At 44.0% G+C, this 21,334-nt stretch overlaps 1 protein-coding gene across 1 annotated transcript in view; it reads left to right on the top strand.

Moving 5' to 3' along the window:
* The window catches only part of KLHL29 (kelch like family member 29), a 356,805-nt gene that overhangs the window by 332,915 nt on the left and 2,556 nt on the right, over window positions 1-21,334 (top strand). The window contains exons 13-14 of the mRNA XM_026844878.1: window positions 1,245-1,438; window positions 9,489-9,633. Coding sequence (XP_026700679.1) covers window positions 1,245-1,438; window positions 9,489-9,633 — 339 coding nt within the window. The remainder of the gene's footprint in view (window positions 1-1,244; window positions 1,439-9,488; window positions 9,634-21,334) is intronic.

Raw genomic sequence — 21,334 nt, 5'->3', positions numbered from 1 at the left:
TAATTACTTTCAGTTATATTACTTGGAAACTCATTAATGCATTTTCATTAAGCACATTATTTTGTGCCGTTTCCACCATTTATATAATTTCTCCCTTTGATTTTCCCCAAGTTTGGGCAGTGAGAATTTGAGGGATGAGTTACAAAGGGAGAATTCCCCTATTGCTAAATCATTTCTTACAGATGGGTTTATGGCCATGGATTCATTTCACGTTTGCATATTGCATATCACTAATATTAAGAGCAAAAGCCCAGAATGGGTGATGAGGGCTTCTGTTCTTGCAGTCAACAATTCTGAATAATCACTACGCAGGAAACTCCTATTTGACTGAATGTGCCATTACATGGAAATATAGAAGCCTAAAAAAATCACATTATTTTCCACTGTCTCCAGGACTCATTTTAGAGCAGCTATTTGGATCCCTGCCACATTATCTCTAAAAAAAAAATTGACATCTGTACTTGTGACATTGTCTAAAATGAATCTTCATCCATGGATTATTAACTGCACATCCCTTATGGTCAATGGCTTAATTATATCAGATACTGATGACCTTAAAACTAATTTAGCACTTCCATGCATACTCTTTTCTGTTTGCTTCATGTCAAATATGGATACAATAGTGAAATCTTATTCCAGCATTAACATTTGCAGCCTCCTGCAATGAAGCACAGTAGTTTGGGTTGCACAATGAAAATTAAATGGAAGCAACTTATTCTGGCACAAAATGTACGTCGCTGGTCAGTTAACTAGAGTAAAAAGAGCTATCGTGTTGCATTATGTTGAAGGTGAGATGTGTTCCACAAGCTGAACAACTGAAGTATATTAACAGTTGCCTGCCTGCGGTTGCTATTGGTTATCACTGCACTGATTTGCAAGAATAATCTCATTGTATACTCATTAAAAGAAATTAATTAGTGGAAGACATCTCAACAGAGATGTCCTGAGTTTCTTTAGCTTGGACTACAATGAGATTTGAGAGGCATATACGGAAAATAGAACCAGCTTTCTCTGGCCTTTTCTCAGTGTTTTAAAACCTTAAAAAAAAAAAAAGCATTAATTACACTGTTTACCAAGTGGGTGAATTTGTAAGATGTTAAAAAAAATATATTTCCACCTCTGCTTTTCTTCTGCTTGTCAAGCTGCCTTTCTGTTATATCCTAGCCTTCTTTCTCTGCCTGTCGTGTCTTTGCTGTTCACCACTGTTGTGCCACCTCAGCTCACTCTGATTGCTGTCACCTTAGGTACGATACGATAACCAACCAGTGGGAGACCATCGCTCCTCTGCCAAAGGCTGTCCATTCAGCTGCTGCGACCGTTTGTGGTGGGAAGATCTACGTCTTCGGCGGGGTGAACGAAGCTGGACGAGCTGCAGGGGTCTTGCAGTCCTACATCCCTCAAACTAATTCGTGGAGCTTTATAGAGTCTCCGATGATTGGTAAGGGATACATGGTGTCAGAGTACACCTGTACTATAACAGAAATCTCTGTGCTATAGGTTTTTTAATGCCTTTGCGGAAAGCAAATGAGTTGGTGGGTGAGGGGAGATACGTGTACAACAGATTGTCAGGAATACATGGTATATTTATCAGAGAGGCAATTATTTTGATCTTTACTAAAGGCAATTGTCACTCATTAATACAGCTATCGGCTAGAAGTGATGAGTTCAAAGTTGAGGAGAAAGGAAATGTATTAGGTATGGACAACTAGTAATTTTAGATCCAAAAAAATTGCAAAGTTCAGTGAAACTTCATCCTGGCATCATGTGTTGCTCCATGTGGTTTTCACAACACTGCTCAGTTAATGGATTACTCATGGTTTTGTTAAAATTCTGCCTGTCCTATGGGAAGTGATGGTCATTCTTAACTGGGATTTATCAGTGGTGTCCAAAGCTGTATGTGCTTCAGAGGCTGAACTCTCTGAGACATGTAGATTATTAAAACTGTGTTCATCAGTTTGTGATGCCCTCAAGCTCAACGGATGTTTTACAGAAGGACGTTTTACAAAGAGCAAGATGAGAGGCCCAACCTTGCCACCATACCAGTCAATGTCAGAGGTGCAGACTTCCTTCCAAAATTAGGATAGCACTCACAAGATTGCAGCTTATTTGCTTTCTGGGGCAATTTGCACCCTGGGTGTTTAGGCTGCTTTTGGAAACAGGGTTTAGCATTCTGTTTCACAAGGACATTACTGCAGGGTGGCAGCCGACCTGGGCCACCTGCTCTGTGCTGGGTGGCTGTGAGCAGTCTTCAGTCTGGCTATACGCGGGTGGACAAAGAAACAATGCTCATAGGTCTGTCAGAGAAGCTGCTTTGGGGTGGCTTGCTTGTGCATCCTAGAATTGAATATCATAGAATGGTATGGGCTGGAAAGAACCTTTAGGGTCCATCTAGTCCAACGCCCCTGCAATGAACAGAGACATCTTCAACTAGATCAGGTTACGCAGAGCCCTGTCCAACCTGACCTTAAACGTTTCCAGGGATGAGGCATCTACTGCCTCTCTGGGTGACCTGTTTCAGTGTTTCAAACTGTGACATGAGGTTCTTCGTTTTAAAAAAAAATCACAGTCTCAGTATTGAGTCTGGCAGAGCAATAGGAGTTGCAAGTAATAAATTATAGAAGCACAGGTATAAGGTATTCAGGTAAGGCCTAAGCATATTCAGAAAGCTAAAATAAGCTGCTCTTTTTATTGTAGCTTGTTAAAATTATGACTCTTTTCTTGGGGTTCCCTAGTAGATCCAGGTCATGAGGAGCAGGTAGAGCCACAGCTGTAGCCTCCCCTGTGCAGACAGTGCTGCTGCTTTCCAACTCCCTTGCTGGTGTTTGTGTCCAGCCTAACATAACATGACATGCATATGATGCAGCATGAAGCGCCCAGCGGGAGGGCATTAACCGGCAAAAGTCATGTTTATGTAATACAGCAGTGCAAACAACGCTGTTGCCTGGCTTTTTTCATCACACAGCTACAGCTGCTGCTGTTCATTTAATCCACTGACTGACAGTATGAGGTTTTCCTGTACTCACAGCATATTGCAAAAATGAATGCATTATGCAAAGAGGCATTCCTTTTCTTTACCAAAATAGTACATGTGCCACAGGAAATTGTTCCCCGGGGTCGCTGTACTGTCTAGCAGACACCAACACCATGCGTGCTTGGAAAAAATCATCCAAACCTTCCAGAGTTGGGTTCATCAGCCATTGTTCTAATGGGCATGTACTATTATTTCCTAAAAAAAAATACATGAAAGATACTGGTGAAGTTAAAAGATGACATTTATGTTTTCTTGGTGTCATCAAAGTAAATTAATTAAGCTGAAGGCATAAAATATACGATCGAATGTGGAGTTGCTGTGTGTCTTTGTTGGGAAATTTATAACGTCAGTTTATTTGCAAATAAAGTAAAATAACACAGAGCCTGAAAAATTGTACCCCCATGGAGAATGTTTGGGAAACTGTACCGATGGGATGCCTGATCTTCACTAAAAGGCAGTGGGAATGTTGGAAATATACTTTAATTTCTCCAGCTCTACAAGAAGCATAGTATAACCTGTATTTGTAAAGTATCCCCCAAGAACTGGATGCTGTGCCAAGTATAGTACCATCTAAAACGGAAGGGAGTAGAAGGAGCCTTGGTGTGCTTTTTGCAAAATGGATCTGAGATTAATCCTGATACGATCACTGCTGGGGTGCCTTTGATAGCCTCAGAGCCTCTTTGCTTTGATTTGGGAATTCTTAAGGTGTCCCTCTGAGCTAAGTCAACTGAGATATCTGATGGTGAGTTGAGAGATCAGTGAAAACTCTTTGAACTTAAATAGGACAGCAGAATATTTAAAAACACCTCAAGCATGCTTACATATGCACCAGTAGATGCAGATATTGAAAATAGCCAAGGTCTGTGGAGCTTTTTAGACCAGTAGTACCTGTCACAAGTCACTGTGCTATTTTATGATAGTGAGTTCAACGCAGCTTGGCTCACATTTGAACCCAGCAGGTCCATCTCTTCCAAAGTCTCACGTGTCAACCTAACCCAAGGCAACACTGGCATCAACCATGGCAAGGGGGAAGGTCATTTTTTGGCTAATCTGAATGAAGGTCAAGCAGGCTGGATCCTGCCATCCTGCCTGTGCAGAGGATATACAGAGTGGGGACCAATAGCAAGTCCATGCAGCTCAGTCCTTGCTCTCTTCTGCCTGGATTTCTTTGAGGAATAAGCAGCAAATTCACTCCCAGTTTCCATTTATTCTTTAGCCTTCACCTGCCGGGAGGTGTTGGGACATGGATGCCTGTGTGCAGTAGGTATGACACTCACCAACACATTTCACATGGATGCTGTCGTAGCCTTTGGGAAGGTGTCTATTAAACACATATGTGTTTGGAGAGGAGAGGGTCTTTCTCAGTGCCCCATCCTTTGCCCTGCATCTGTCCTCCCCACCTCTGGAGCTGGCAGATGTTCCTGCAGCAGTGCAGCCCACAACTTGATGTTACTGGGGTAATAGAGCCTCCCAGGGGTTTCACACTGCATATTTTTGGTAAACCACCTAGCACATCCCCTTCTTGTGTTTTGAGCTGTAAGAAGTTTGCTGCTGTTTAGCCAAAGTCCTACAACACTAAATGAATCCAGGCTACGTACTTGCAGCATCTGCCTTTCAGTTTGTTGCCAGGCTGTCCTATATAGCTCTGCTAAAATTTTATTTCATGCTCAGCTTCCTGAGGTTTGTCTTACTTAACAAGATGGCCACAGACATGTTGAAATCAGTGATTGCAAGTAAGCCTAATTATCTTGTCACTGCCTTGTAATTTGCTTTGTGCCTTCATGCCAGGGCACTAAAAGGTAGCTTTTTATGATACCCTGAACAGTCAATATCTGTACTGGTGAATTTCAAGGGGGTTTTTAATGTTTCTGGATTTTAAGAAAACCAGAGTTTAATCCTCACTATTATTAAATTTTAAAATCTGGTGGGAACTATGGGAACACCAAGATCAAAGATCTATGAGCATTTCTCGTTTCTAAACCAAGTATCTAATGTCTCACCATACCGTTTACTCCTGCAGTGATATGTCCAACCAAAGTTGGACAACTGAAAAGCTAACAATGCAAGAAATACCTGGAAGACAGTGTTAGCAACATTTTTACTGCACTGTCCTGTGATGTATTTTGTCTAAAATGCATAATCCTTCCCATTAATTTATTTTTAGACTTTACAAGAAAAATCAGATGTACATCTTGGCCTGTCCCTCTCCCCAGGGTCAGTAGGTCAGCACCTGTGTGTGGGTTTGACCAGCTCTCACCTAGAAGTCTCAAAGCAATGAGACTTTCATCTCATACTTAAACGTGTTTTTCTTCCCATGACTAGTTCTTAACATTTTTCCCACTGGTAAGCTTGAATTTTTCTTTCCTTTTTCTCACCCTTTTATCCCCTGTATATGCCATCTTGTCCATTCAGAATGGCTTTTCCACTCCTTGATGTCTTCCCCCTACAGATATTTACTCTGCGCTCTACCCAGCAAAGTCAGTACTTTTGTGTTTGCCCTTTAGCAGATGCCCTCCCTTTCACTTTCTACCTCTGCTTCATCTGTGTGGCCATGCTTTGTCCAACTCTCTTCAGTTTGTCAACATTTTGCCTGTAAATTTGGTGCTGAAACTGCCCCACGATGGCAGGTGGAGAGTTCTGCTTTGGCATGGGTGATCCCTGCCACACATAGGTGAGGACATTCAACTTCGGGGTGTCTGTGGAGGAATTGCTCAAGGGTCACTGGGGAAACCATAGGGCCCTGCAACCAGTGGTGTAGTTATGAGAAGTCAGCTAACAGGAGAGCACTGTGCCAGAAGGGCTGACATCCAACACCCCGCCATTAATTGCGGTATCTGCACTTTGGCCTCACGGGCTATGTTGAGGATCAGACCACAGTCTCCCAGCTGCCACGGGACGTTATCTTCTCCATTACTATGCCATTCTTGAGCTTGTCTGCATAGTATGCAGGGAGGGGAAGCAGCACTTACTATTAAAAGCAGATTTAGTTTCTATTAACCAGTCTCCTTTCTCCAGTCTGCTTCTTCATGTGCATCAACCCCCCCCACCAGCCTCCCACACCTACAGAGTGACCCTTTGGTTGGAGTTGTATCTGGACTGGTGGCATGCTCACATTTCTTCCTCCTGATAAAAACCCATCACAGACAGCATGCTGTTGTTACTAAGTGAGGAGCACACTTGTAGGTTAAATTACCAACCCTATGTGAAGTATACCTCCGGCTCAAGGGTTGTCTTTGAGTGCATACCCCTTCCTGCAATGACCTGTCACTAGAATAGAAATATTTGCATATTTTCATATAGCAACAGCAAAGGAGAATGATGTTATGATGTTATCCACTTGGAGAGAAGAGTACCTTTTATCTATTATTTCCTTTACATTTATTCTGCCTTTTAATCTCAAGTATGCTTGCTGTCCTGGACAAATCCCATTTAAGATTTTCCAGCCTGAAATGGATTACTATACCTGACAGCCCCAACACTTGAATTTTGGTGGGGAAAGGAGGCTGCTTCTCTGTTTCTGTGCTTCTTCTCTCTTCCTTTCCCCTGGCAGATTTTTGAAATAACCAGTGTCCCCTCTATATCCCACAATAAGCCTCTGACCCATAGAAGCTCATGTCCACACCCAGTAGAACTGACCAAAAAGCCCAAACAGAACGTGCTTTTTACAAAATTAGGCTCCCCCAACCCCACACCTTGCACTATGAGCACGTTAAGGACTTAGAGCAGCAACAGAAGTTGGACTCTCCTGCATGTTTGCCTGAGGTTACCAAGCCCTGGAAAGGACAAGGGAAGAGTGTGGGTAGCACCTGGGATGAAGTAATGTTAAAGACTGAAGGCAGTCATCCACACCTAAGTAGCAGGAATGAGTTAGAGTTTTCCAAGCTCCCTGTGTCCATGAACAATTTCTGCCTCCATGGTAACAAAATAAAAATAAACCACACTTTTCTCTCTACCTGTCTCTGGAGGGGTGTCCCTCGTGTCTCTCTGCCATATCTTCATCAGGATCAGGAGACTGTTTGCTGTGAACTTCTCCCTTTCTGAAAGAAACAGAAGAGATTTCTCCATTTCTCTATCTCAGGCTTACTTTATACCAATTTATGAAATTGTAGCTAAAGCCAAAAGCAGTAAAAAGACAACAGATAGGTGATGTATTGAAAAATTGATGAGAATCAAACAGGATTGCCTCCTAGAAAAAGAATACCAGACTCAGCCTATTTGAAAAGGAAAAAAAAAAAAAAAGACGTCACTATAAAAATAACCAAGGGGTTTCCCTCTCTTTCTTTAACAAAAAGAAATGTGAAGTCAGTGATTCAGTCTCCTGAGAAGCTTCTGTTTCTGCCTTGAGGGAGACCCAAATAATTTCCCTGTGAGATTTGGGAGCTGAGGGTTTTTTTTTATGTGAGAGTTTTATTCTTCTGCAAAACAGTGCTAGTCAAAGAAAAAAATCCAGGAAGATGTGATAATTAAATATGGAAAATTTCTGATGAGTGTCTTAACTGGAAAAAATGTCACATATGCAAGTCTGATTTGGAAAAGGGATCTGAGCGGGGTTGTTAGGACAGATAAGTCTTTCTGATGAATTATAGTGGCTTAGTGGCACCAAGAAGAAACTGAATACTCCTTGTTCTATTTTCTGGATGAATTAGTTTCTTCCCATCTGTTCCCAAGGATCAGTGACATTTTCCTAATACATCCGTGTTTTTTTGACATATGCCTGTAGATACTCAGCATAATAGGAGCCCAACTTTAACCCATAACATGTTTTGTCTGTTTTCACACCGAGTGCTGCACCCCCATACATGTCCCTGGGTATGCACCGAGGTAGGGTGAGATGAGCTGAGCCAGACCACCCTGTGGCCGTGCTACGACAGAGCAGGCCCCACAAACCCATTATTTTCCTTATAGTTCAACCAGTTCAAACCCCAGTTAAGGAAATTATCTCTCTTCTGGAGAAATTCATCTGCTTTTGCTTAACTCATGTCAAGTCAAAGCTCGTGTTAAATATTTAATGGAATAAGGTGGTTTTAAAAGAACCTCAGGGTTAAAATGCCAGTCGTTCCAGAGGTAAGCAAACGCCAAAAGTAACGCTGCTGGGGCTAGTTTAAGCCCATCTCTTTCTAAAAGGACACAGTCATAGTGTTATAGATCTGGGAGAAACATACAGATTCTCTCAGTGCTACACAGGGGCCATTAGCAGAGATGTCAGAGTGTAGTAAAGATGATACCGCACCTCGTCTCCAGTGCATTGCCCACAACTCCTCACACAAAGGAGGAGGGTTGCAGGGACTGAAGCCAGGACAACAGTGTCCAGGCTGATTCTCCCCTGCAAGGGGATCACCCTTTTCCGAGCATATGAAAATGAAGATTCTGGAGAGGCTTTAACATATAGCTACATACAGATAATTTTTTATAGAAGTGTCCCCTCACGCCAGGGTATCCACCCAGGAAGCGTCTGCTTCACACCCCAAAGTGCTTAGGCACTTGCTGCTTAGAGAACTGGTTGTGAGGCTTATTTTAACTCAAATAAAGCAATGAATTTTCCTGTCTTTTGTTCCCAGACGATTGGTTTCACTGAAATGTTGATTAAAAAAGCTGTATCGCGTCAAGACAGACACCATCATGAGAAATTTCAGCCCAACTGGCTCATATTTAATAATGTGCATATGGCGTGCTAGCAGCATACGGGACAAGTCAACTAATTAAATTAGAATTATTTTATTCAATAATTTATGGTTAGTTTTTACCAATATTTTTAATAATGCCATAGCTAACACAAGAATTTTAAAGTATCCTTGGAAACTCTGATTGAATTTGTCTTAGCATAAGGGACTTGCTTAATTTCAAACTCCAGCCTCACACAGTTCATTGTTAAATACAGGACTGCTTGGAGGTACACACACATCTGAAAATAAAAATGCAGGTGAACTTATGAGACAGATGAAAGGAAAAAAAAAATCGGGTCTCAGAAAATCTTCTGGATTATGTGGGTGACTTTCCCACAAGCAAAAGCAGAATACAAAAAAGAATCAACTATTGGATATTACTAAGCGGGTCTCTGCTGCGGGTTTCTTCTGTACTTAGCTGCTGCACAGGCATGGGAAGTATCGGAGTTAAAATTTGCAGCAATGCAAAATTCTGAAACAACTTGACATCTTAATTTCATATGTAAGAGGGGAGCTTTCACGGTGACTCCATTAGGCTTCGGGAGAGGATAATTGTACTTTACCAGTTTAGAGGGAGGCACGTACTGGGGAATGAAGGACTGATGAACTTTAAAAGTGCCTTTGAGAACTTGGAGGGAGGAGAACAAAACCAGGAAAGGTTTCGTCATTTTTCTTTCCCTAGCCTTGGAGGTTTAGAGAAACGTGACTTATCTATAAATAAGGGGAATGTATAAATAAAAAAAGTCTCCAAACCTGAGTCTAAAACTGATCTCAGTGTTGCTTTCCATTGACAGATAACAAATACGCTCCTGCAGTCACTCTCAATGGGTTCATCTTTATTCTTGGAGGAGCTTATGCACGAGCAACCACCATCTATGACCCAGAGAAAGGCAATATTAAAGCAGGTCCCAACATGAACCACTCCAGGCAGTTCTGCAGGTGAGAAAAAACATTAAAACTGCATTACTGGTGCCTTAACATTTTCTGCTGATAAATAAGCTAATACAACCTAACAGTGAAGGGGAGAGGGGAAGGGAGGTGTGTACCATCTGGGGGGTTTCCTCATATCTTTTTTGTACGTATTCAGGGACTCAGCGTTTCCCAAAGTGCACATCCAAGACCCTGCTATGGTTCATGTGTCTCCTCATGTTCAGGTGCAGTGGATCACAGTGAGGGCCATGTGTTGGGCTCCTCCAGTGACTACAGGAACACCGTTTTCCTCACTTTGCCATGTGTAACCAGTAGATAATATATACTAGCTGTAGGAGAGTCCACCATAATGTTGAACGTGTTTTTCCTAACTAGCTAAAAGATCCTTGAAAGAAAAAAACCCACCACACAACTGAGTAAGCACCACACACTGTTATTAATTATTATTTATTATGTGCTTTTGATTGCTTTTTGGGCTCGCTTCCCCGATCCCGGTCTTAGGTTTAACAAACTTCCCAAATTGGCTAACAGAAGTAAAACTTGGCACTCATCACAGGTACTGGCAGAACTTAAAGGCCTTTTAAAAAAATCTTACATGGCTGTTACGGAAAGACGGGCTTGTTTCAGGCTTTGTGCAGCGCCAGCCCCTCGCAGAGAAGACCCCCACGCTGGGGACTGGCTGAGCCAACCATTTCACGGGGAAAAGCCGTCTGTGGGCACTGGGTGAGGGTTTGTTATCGGTGCCCGATGCAGCAGCACCGAGGCACTGAGCAAAACCAGGGCAGAGGGCTTGTGCCGGGCAAGTGCCCGGGCAAAACACTGGCTGGGGTGGGAGGAATAGCAGCCATGGGGCAGCAGCTGGGACTGCAACAGACCCGCAGCTCCCCAAAGCAGCCAACGGCTCTGCTCCTTGCCCCAGGGGTGTCCCTGGCCCTCAGCCCACGGTTGAAAATCACCTCCATGTTTTAACTTACTGCGTTTATCCTTTCTCTTTGGTGCAGATGAGAAAAATTCCTTTTTAAGAACGCATGCTCGGTTTTTCTCTTTTCTCTGGTTTTCGCCTTTTATTAATTTAAGGAGCGCCCTCTCTTGGCTGCTGGAGCATATTTTGCTGGAAGTGATGGGGTCGGAGCAACCGGCTCCATCCCGGGTGGCTGCAGCCATGTGCGCCCTGCGCCAAGGACAGGTCTGCCTTGTCCTCTGCTCTAGCAGGAGGTGAAACTGGATGAGGAGGAGCTTGCAGTGCTCAAGCAGCTGCTAATGATATTTTTCTCCTGAAAAGCAGAAATAAAGGGTACGATACAACTCAGGCTTAGAGCCCTAACCAGCAAAATGAAACATGAGGGACTTGTACATTTGATAACATTTCTGTGTCTTCCCGTGGAGGGATATGAACTGCTATTTGAACAGCCCTGTTTTGTAAAACATAACAAAAATCTGTTAAGTATCTGGAATATGCTACAAGAGAAATTGCATGGTGATTTCAGCCCGGGCTGTTGGCTGAGCATTTCACCTGAAAACTTCCCCAGGTTTCTAACGTGAGGGAGGCTTTGCTCTGCCCCCTCCAGAAGGGAATCCAGTGGAACACCTTGTGATGGACCAAGGAGATTAAACTGGTAACCTAAATATTAGCTGCTGCTTAGGCACTGTAATAAACTGGCTTTGCTTAAGTAGAATGGGATACCCATCAGTAAAAATTAACTTCAGACTTTTAAAATACATTTTTTTCTAAAGCCTAAAGCAACAGTGGACTGGAAACCTACATTTATAGTGGGATAGTCTCCAGAAAAAGGAATAGTTCAGTACATTCCAATTGGATGCCAAAAAAGGCACAATTCCAAAAATTCTTAAATGTGCTGGGAAACAGTGAAGGAAAAATATTTCAGCTAAAAGGAGATGTAAAACCTGTGACAAAAACTGAACAAATCAGTATGTATAGAAGTAGGGAAAATGGGAGTTAGCAGTAACAAACAGCTTTAAAACTGACTGCTGCTACAGGAAGCTGAGGAAACCAGTGAAGTACTAAGGGCTCATAGGGGTAAAAAGAAAAGCACTTAAAACTTTTTGGGAATGAATTTGTAATTTTAATGTTAGAAAACCATTGCTGATTAGGCCGATTAGGTAACAAAGTGTAACACAGACCGATTGGATAAATATTTCTTATCTGTTTTTGGAAGGGAGCAAGGAGGTTTGGGTCCGTATTCTGCTGCGAGGAACCAAAAGTGGTCACTGTTGGTAGGAAGGAAGATGTGAACTCAGAAATTAAGTTATCAGATCAGGCAACCCACCTGTCTTAGACACAGGCATCTAGAGACTTCTCTGAGAAGCTGATTGAATGACTAATGTTGATTTTTAATAACTCTTACAGTTCAGGATGAATCAGGGCACTGCCAAAGTGGTTCCATGTTTTGAAAAGGTGAAAGGGAAAATTTTAGTGCAGCAATTAATTTTGCAAAGTACAAACATCAGGCTAAGTGGTCTCACTTATCCTCACATTGGTCCTCTGCAAAATAGCAGTGGTTAATTTGAGCTTTCATCAACAAATAACTCAATGCTAATAATACAATAAACAGCAATCAATGCATGTTCCCAGAAAATGGGTCTTGTTAAACCAACATGTTGTCTTTTGCTTTTTGGGGGAGAAATTGGGTTCTTTGTTTTGGTTTTTAATAAAACGTGCCTGGTTGCTAAAGACAACAGTGATGCTATAATATACTGTGATTTCTCCAAGGTATTTGGCTGGTATTATATGGAATTAACAAGGCACACATTAGAGAGATTAAATCTGCTTCACTGACAGATCTCAAAATGTAGTTGTTAATGAGAGGATATCATTGAGCAAGGCCACCGGTAGGAAGCATTGATTCTTCTTCAATGCAATTTAATATATCTACCAACAATCCAGGTAATAGAAAATCTCCTCTGGTAAAGGCTACAGGTGGTATAACACTTAGTGGGTAAAAAATATTACAGAAGGAGCTATTTTAGCCAGTTATCTGCATGTCTCAGTTAAGACAGGCTCAAGCCAGCAGCAGCATTTTAAATGCAAAGTACTTCATGGAGGAAGCAGAATCACAGCAGCCCTGCTCCCCTTGGAAGGTCAGGCCCTCAGAGGAGGACATAAAGGAGGCCACTCAGAGCTACACAACATGAGCTCTCATTGCAGTGCGGTGGAATAAAAGGTCAATGCAATATTGGATATATAATATGAGCCCTAACACCAAAATGAAAACAAGTTGAAGCTGGGAAGACAGAGTGCTGCTGCATATGGCATTGGCAGGATGAATGCAGGTCTTGGGTCCTCGCATCAACATGTGGAAATATCAGCAGAAGTTCAAAGGGAAGCTGCAAAAATGACCCCAGGTTGCAAATCAAATCTTTGACATGAAATTTAAGGAGTTGATCAAAGAAAGGTTGAGAGGTGACTTGATCACTGGGAGCAAGTGGAAATGCTTTCAGTCTCGCAGACAAAGGCGTAGCAGGTTACAGGGGCTACAAAGTCAAGTTACGCATCTCAGCCTTGAAGTCAGGCACTTTCCCAACAGCAAGGATAATTAAACAGTGAACCAGCAAGGGAGGGGGTGAACTCACCAGCACTTGGTGTTTTTAAGAGGAGATTAGATACATTTCCAAGAGAGATGCTGCGTGGGGAAAAAGTCCATGGCCTGCGTATACACAAGATCAGATTAACTAAGCACAGAGATCCCTTCTGACCTTAGTCTGTGAATCTATAAATTCCTCATTCCACTCATTAGCATGGATCACAAAAAAACATGGCTTAAAAGCAGCAACATAAACAGCTTAAAAATTAACTTCATGCTATTGATCTCCTCTCACCAGGAATCACTCGATACTGAATTTGCTGGGAAAATCTTGACCGCATCCCTTTTATTTTTATCTGCACTGTTTCTACATGTTAGTGACGAGGGAGTGTGATGGCTTTGAGCATGGGGAAGAGAAATGTGTGGGACATTCCCTCTGTGTGAAAAATTAAAGGTCCATTCAAATGGTTTTAATATCAAGTTAAATTACTTTTAATGAAAAAAAAAAAAAAAGGTTCAGGTCTCCAGCTCACAATCAACAGAACAGTAAACTGCGCGTCATTTTTCAGATAAGCCTTACTTGATGGAAGTCAATAAGAAATTTGTGTTGACTTAGAATTAACCCTTTGAGGGATGGTGCCAAGTGGGCAAAGAGCAATAATATGCCTGAATCATTGTATAGTATTACAAGAGTTCACATCTTCCATGTGACATGTGAGGGGGAAGGAAATATCTGATATTTCCCAAACATCAGTCAAGCATGTCCTGTTTGCCACCACAGACCCCATCTCGTTCTGGCAGCCCCTGTTCATTTGCAGGATCTTTGGAGGTGGTAATGGCAGACAGAAGCCGATGGGGATGAGGAGCTGGGATGATCACTCTTTGCTCTGCTCGACACCTCCCTCCAGAAAGACTTGCAAAGACATCCCTCCCGTCCAGCTCTGGCGAGTCCTCCATCGGCAGGCGGGTGCTCTCCCTTCCCACCTTGCTCTTCAAGGGTTTATTTTTCCACAAGCAAAAAGAATACCAAATGCATTTCTGTGCATGATTAAAAATTCCATATTCTGCTTGCTTAGGATGCAGGCGGCGTGCAAACAGGCGTGTGCTAACAGAGAGCCTCCACGAGCGGCAGCATGATGGTGCCAGCAATAATTCCAGAGCAGCTAATTTAGTACCAGCTATTCCCAACAGGCACCAGAAAAGCATTTTCTTCCTCCTCCTCTGACTGCTAACCAGTAAGATTTATTAGATGGTTCTGCCAAATGGAAATCTTTAATAAAACTTCGACTCGGGCTGAACAGCACAAAACCAGGGTCCGTTTGTGGAAATTTTTTTTTTTTTGTCCTCTTCTTTTTAAATAAGTCCTTGTTCTTGAACAGCGAAGCATGGTGACTCCTGTGCTTTACCAGGCATTGCTAATGTACGGCACCAGCCACAGACTCTCCCAGCTGATTTCTTTCCTCATTGCAAAGTTCATGGTAACTTCAGGCACTGGAAGAGGTTAGAGCACAGCTTGTTTGGATGGATATTCCCAGGTGAAGCTATTACGGAGCACGATTCCTTAATGGCCGCACACTTCTTGAGCCTGCAGACGTAAAGGCTGGTCTGTTCAGCAGGCAGCATTTGCAGCTGGAAGCGTATGTGGTCCACAAGGGAAAACTGAAATCTTCCAGCATATCTGGAAGGAGACGTGTGGCTGGGACTGTGCTCCACAGACAGTGGATAAAAACTGCTGCACCAGACTAATAGCAATAATTTCTGAAGCAGTTGATGACATGAAGGATTTCAGTGTGCATTAAAGCGTAACTGATATAGACAGAGCACTTGGGCCGTTACTGATGTGCAATGGACTTTGGAATAAAACGTTGCTGGTTTTCAGCAACAAGTAACGATGCCACGTGATGGTTTTAGCTCATTAGCAAGGGAAAGTGCTCACAGGGTAGGGGAGAATATAACTGGAGCTTGGCCAAAACACCCACACTAATAATCCTGCTCCAAGAAGTGGCATGATATCCTCCTAATTGACCATGACTAATCTGGACCCTCATTTATCCATCTCGTTGTAAAGATGACACCTCTGGCAGCACAACACGGCCACCCGAGCTCGAGACCTCTCAAACATAACAACCTGGCTGCCAACCCGGCTGCAAACAGCCACAGAGGTTGCCAGCACAGCTACCAAACTCAGGACGACTCTTTGGCACCCTGATCGCCACCACCTACGGAGAGGTGGCAGTGCCTTTCCCTTCGGCGTTGCAAACCACCATGCAGGTTTCACTAAAAGGTCCCTGGTTTCAGCAAAAGCTTAAGGGGCACCTGCAGCTTTGACTGGCACTGCACAGAGCTTCTTCCCACAGTAGCTAGTACCCACAGGCTTCTCTTATCCTTAGGGCTAACTCCACCCAGTTATGAGCATCATTCAGTTCCACCTCCAGTACAGCCCTCCTGAAATCTTAGGGCTGGAAAGAAATTGATCCACTAATAAATGCAGGGATATTTTTCTCTTTTTTTTTTTTTTTTTAGCAGATTCTGTGTCTATCTAAGTGATAATATTTAATAATGTTTATGGAACTGCTCCAAATAAATTAGTGAGTGCATGTGCATGCATAGCCAGGACTGAGGAGGGAAAGGAGCTTTGTTTGTGGCCTCAGAAGATATTAGGTTTCAGGGAGTCAAAACAACACACTAATCCAGCCATTTCAAATCTTTTACAACCCCAGATATTACAAGAGATTTTTTTTTTAAACTATTTTTTAATATTTCCTGTTAACACTGAAATGATCTTTAGAACTAAGCAGGGAATTTTAAAATAACAATAACTAGCAAAATTAACAAACTTTGCTGGTAGTCCCACTGCCTTGTGCTATGTGTAGCCATCACAACTGGGAGAGGGAAGGTCTGCAGCAGGAGCTCCCAGGCACTCAGCTCTCAAACACTGCAGAAAAGAGGCACTGACATCCTCCACTCTGTGTTGCTTCCAAATTACTGCCCATCAGGAAACTTTCACTGTAAGATGCTTTTGAATGAGAAGTGGAGGGTCCATAACACTCTTGGTGGGAAGGCGGCCACCACCCAAATGGCAGCTGAGCTGCCTGAGCAGGGTCCCAGCTGAGAGCACCAGCAGCTCCTCTGTGCCGTGCCCCGAGGCTCCATGCCCAAGGTAGAGAGGTTTGTTCACATGTGATTTAAAAAGTTAATTAAAAAGCAGTGCAAAGTCAAATGCAGCAACAAAAGCAAGTCAGTTCCTGGGCTACATCTGCAGGGGCGTTGCTGACAGAGACAGACATGTGGTCATCCCACTCTACTCAGCACTTGTCGGGCCACAGCAGGAGTACTGTGTCCACTTCTGGTCCACACAATTCAAAAAAGACATGGACAGACTGGAGAGGGTCCAGAGGAGGGCCGCAAAGGTGATCAAAGGGATAGAGAACCTGACTTATGAGAAAGACTGAAGGAGTTGGGTCTCTTCTCCCTGGAAAGGAGGCTCAGGGGGGACTCACACAGTATTCCAGCACTTAAAGGGCGGCTACAGGGAGGATGGAGGCTCTCTCTTCACAACGAGACACATGGAGAAGACAAGGGGCAACAGGTACAAGTTGCATCAGGAGAGGTTTCATCTCAATAAAAGAATTTTTCACGGTGAAAACAATCATCCACTAGAACAAGCTCCCCAGGGACGTGCTAGCGTTGCCATCACTGGAGGTTTTCAAGATGCAGTTGGACAGGGTGCTAGATAATCTCATATAGTGTCCCTTCCCTATGAAAGGTTGGACCAGATGATCTTCTGAAATCCTTTCAATCTGGGCTGTTCTGGGACTTTATGGTTCATGATCCACTTTGTCCATCAGGTCCTTTAATAGCCAGTTGTCAGAGGGATCTTCTCTGCCACCTGTTTGCTCAGGCTGGGGAAGGACTGCAAGGTGGATAGGCAGAGAAGAGATTTAAAGGATTTTTAGATTACACAAGCACTCCAGCCATGGACATCCAGGTCTTGTGTCCCTCTCCACCCCGCCCCCCAGCCCTTGGTGCACCTCAGCCTCATTGGGATTTTCTTAGAAGCATGATTCATGGCTTCATGGAAGTCAGCAGATGGGCCAGACTAGAGGTGGCAGCATCTGGGGACAGTCACAGCGTGATCCTCTGACACTGCTCATGGTTTGGGCCGTGAAGGACACCCTGGCACCTTAGGTGAATCAGCGGCAGGGCTGGAGGTGAAGCCTCTCTAGTAAATGGCAGTATTCACCCAGGGAGTAGAAAGCAGGGCCGTTAGCCTGCCAGGTAGTAATTTGCAAAATGCTGAGACGTTTTTTCCTGGAAGGAGTAGATGAAGTGACCTCCATTTTGATGCTGATTACCTTCACCCCGGGTGTGCTGCTGGAGAGATGGGGGTCCAGCTGCGCCTTAGCTGGGGAGGTCGCTGCCCCAGAAGCTGCTGGAGGGTTCACATCCCCGGAGCAAGGCTCTGCAGCATGGAGCTTCCTTCCTTCCCAGGCTCTGACAGCCTGTAATCATTTTATCTCTCAGGATTAATGGCATCGAGCAATAAACTTGCATCCTAATTATTGTAATTATTTCTTTCTTTGTACGTCAGCCTTGGTAATGATGTTTTTACAGCTGATGGGATGGAAGGGAGGGGAGAAAAGAAATATTGTCACAGTAATGAAGAAAAAGCAATGAGCATACTCCTTTCCACTCACTTTCCTCAAGGTTTTAGAGCCCACTTGAGTTTTCTATTCCCTAAGGTCCCAGAAATTAGCAGTGATTGTCCTAATACTGCAAAGTAGCAGCAGTCTAGGACTATATTCCTAATTGAGCTTAAGTACCTACCTGCCACTTTAGCCCTGGAGATGCCTGAACGTCTCCAAAGTCCCCTGCACACGTAAGTACTGGCTGCATACTTAGAACTGCCTATTTCTTGATAACGGGAGTATCTCACTGTTTTTCTTAACCTCAGGCATGACTCACAAGCTAAGCGTTGTGTCAGTCTTATCTATGGGAATTGCATACAGAGGGGGCAGAAGCTACTCTAATCAGCATTTAAAATTCATACAGTCTTTCAGAGGGTGGAATTCAGCATCCATTTCTTCCCCAACGCATTAGCACCATGGTGGGAGGCTACAGTATTGAGCTGCTTGTCCCAGCCACTGGGCAGGAATTCCTTTCAGTGCCGTGACCCAGGTGCTGGTGACAAGAGCAACATTTACTCACCTGCTGTAACCCCTAATCCAGAGAGTGGCCTGGAAGGAGCCGGGGCCCAGATCATTTTGGGAGGGTGTGCTTGGCTACTCAGCTGCTCTATGGTGGCATCAGCTCTGGCTTAGAGTAGCTTCTACTAAACATGCCTTTATTAGAGGAAATACTACATAGGAATTTGTAAAGCACCCATGTCCCTGTTTAGAGACCTAACACTGGGTGCCCAAGGAGATACCAGACACTTAAGGCCAGGCTTTAGCTACGCAGCACACACAGCCAGCTAGGAAGGACTGGTGGTTGCTTGGCATCTGTTCCCAGGGTCATCCACAGTGTAGATGGAAGGGTCTCTGCACAGAGTCCTCCCTCCGTCCATCCCATTCCTCCCGTCCAGATCAAAAGCTCCATGAAGAGCAGCCTCATCAGGTAGCGACCCGTAAGGATTAGACAGGCCCCGTTTGTAAGTGGCAACAGCCACTAAGGTCTCTCCTGTGCTGGTGTGAGGGGCTGTCATTTACACTAGTGTGTCCACACCAGTAAATTAAAACTTAGCTGAGGCCATTCATGGGCACTAGACCTTCATCATTAGCACTGACCAGCCCCAAGCTCCACACTAGTGCTTCTTTTAATTGCCCATTACCAATAGTTCTGCAGCAAGATCTTTCTTGGGGATCTTTTCTTTGTTAAAATGTAATTGCTAAATTAACCCATTCATGGGAATTTTTTTGGCCAAGCTTTGTGTAAGGGTACTATTTAATGACTGATCAGCATTTCATTAGAGAACTGTGGCAGCAGCACTGCTCTGTACTGCAGTCCACTTCTGAGACTGGACCCTCTTCTGCCCAGCACATCCTAAACCATATCCCAATTCAAATAAGCTTCCATCTCCTTCAGCTTCGCTATTGAAAAAAAAAAAAAAAAAGTGAAACACAAACAGCAGCCACTACCCCATGGTCTCATTTCTAAACTCTCATCGTGCTGGTTTCAGCAGCCCCTCCACCACACTGGGCCTGTTTCAGCATGGGGTGGGACCATCTTCCCCTGCTCTTCATGCCGTATTTTGCAAGCTGTAATTCCCAGCCTATCTTGCTTTTAAATAGTAAGTTGTTCCAGTACAGAGATGGGCTTCCCACCCCAAACAAATATCTTAGGTCCTAAACCATGGTTTAATTTGCACGTTTGTCTGATTTACTGGGTCGGCTGGTCCTGCCACCTCTGCTCCCTGCTGGCCGTAGGGACCCGAGCCCTGGCAGGAGCTCCTCTCCACCACCAGCTTTGGCTCCTTCAGAGGTGGCATCATTCTCTTTCAGAATTACACTTGCTTTACTCAAGTCCTCGCTCTTCCCCATTTCTCCCTGACGTTTCAGAAATAATTACCAGTGCTTCAGTAAGTTCATTAGCAAACTCCCTTAGGACCCTGGGCTATGTATCATCCAGCCCTGCTGATTTGTGGATAGGCTCTAATCAAGTGTTTCAAGTCTCTCACTCCTTCCTCCTCCTTTCAGATTAACAGTTATTTTGACAAGATTCTCATTATTTCCTATTTCCTGGCGGTACCCAGGGACTAGGCTTATTTGAGTTCTTACTGTTGTCATTGTGGGTTTATTTTTCACCTCAGGCTCTGCTTCTCCACAAGGACATCAGAGTTTTGTGTTCTTCAGAAACACGTGGCTTTGTCAGTGCCATTTTAGTCTTAGTTCATCCTGAGTCTTCCAGCATGCTCTGTCTTTTGTCTTTATCAGTTTTTATCCTCCTCCTTCCCACTACTCCACAATGAGCCCAAAGAAATTACTTTGCTTTTACCCAGCCTATAGGGTTACTACTCTTCTCCACCTTATTAGATCTAGGACACCATCCCAGCTGCAATTAATTTCTCGTCTTACCCTCTCTTTTTCTCCCTGCTGTCCTCTAGTGTGTGTGTGTACATTCCAAGTCTCCATTTTCCTTCCCAACACAACCATCCATCAGCTGCTCTTGGAAGGGACCCAACCACCAAAAAAACCTCTTGGAAGGGACCCCAACCACCAGAACAGCCACCGTCAATCCCATCCAGCTTAACATCTTTAAATGTTGTGGGGTCAAACTCAGGCTTCCCAGCAGATGAAAAGCAGAGCTGCCCCCACCTTTGGGTTCCCTCCACACAGTGGGAAGGCTGCATGGAGAGCACAGCAGCCCTGAGCAGCCTTTTCCCACTGGCTGCCTGCTGCCTCTGTCATCCTTCTGTCTTTTCCAAATATATGGGAACCCAGCCCTTCATTGTCCATCGTCATTAACCCAAAGCGAGTATCATGCCCTGCACACGAGTGCTGGACAGGCCAAGGGGTTAAGTGGAAGGAGGAGGAAGAGATGAGGCTAAAAAGAAATTCTTCTTTCAAATACCTTCCACATCTATGCACTTTCCCCCTATCAAGAGCCTACAGACCACGGGATTAGCCCAGCCTTGTTATCCTTGGTTTGCAAGAGATGTCTTAAATCAAACACTTTGATTTGGGGTTTGAAACTAGTTGATCTTTAAGGTCCCTTCCCAAATCATTCTATGATTTTTAAAAAGCAGTAAAGTTTTTTTGTCTTCTTTAGATGCCAACATGTAGCTCCCCTGCCAATCCCTCAGCTGCACAGCCCCAACCATCAGATTTGTGTGCCCCAGGTTGCCTTTCCACCTGACACCACCCCTCCTGGGTGTGCAAAGAAGACAAGTCAGCATGACCTCCAGGCCTCCACACAAGAGCACAACCATGGAAGGGGCTGAAGCAACAGATCATTTTTTGGAGTCCTTTTTTTCCCACTTTGCAGCATCCATTGATAATTAGAGGTGTAACCTGAAGCAAGGGTCTATTCCAGCTGAGGCTGCAGGGACCCTAAATTGCTTGGATTGCTTTTGCATGCACATGGTATTACGGGGACGTGTTGTCCTGCTGCATTCGCTGCACATCCTGTACATGGATCGGGCAATCATCCTACTTGGACTAATTTCTGTT

This window comes from Athene cunicularia (assembly GCF_003259725.1).
Source record: "Athene cunicularia isolate RWA chromosome 3 unlocalized genomic scaffold, athCun1 chr3_part1, whole genome shotgun sequence".
Taxonomy (NCBI): Eukaryota; Metazoa; Chordata; class Aves; order Strigiformes; family Strigidae; genus Athene; species Athene cunicularia.
This window is presented reverse-complemented; position numbering and strand designations above follow the sequence as displayed.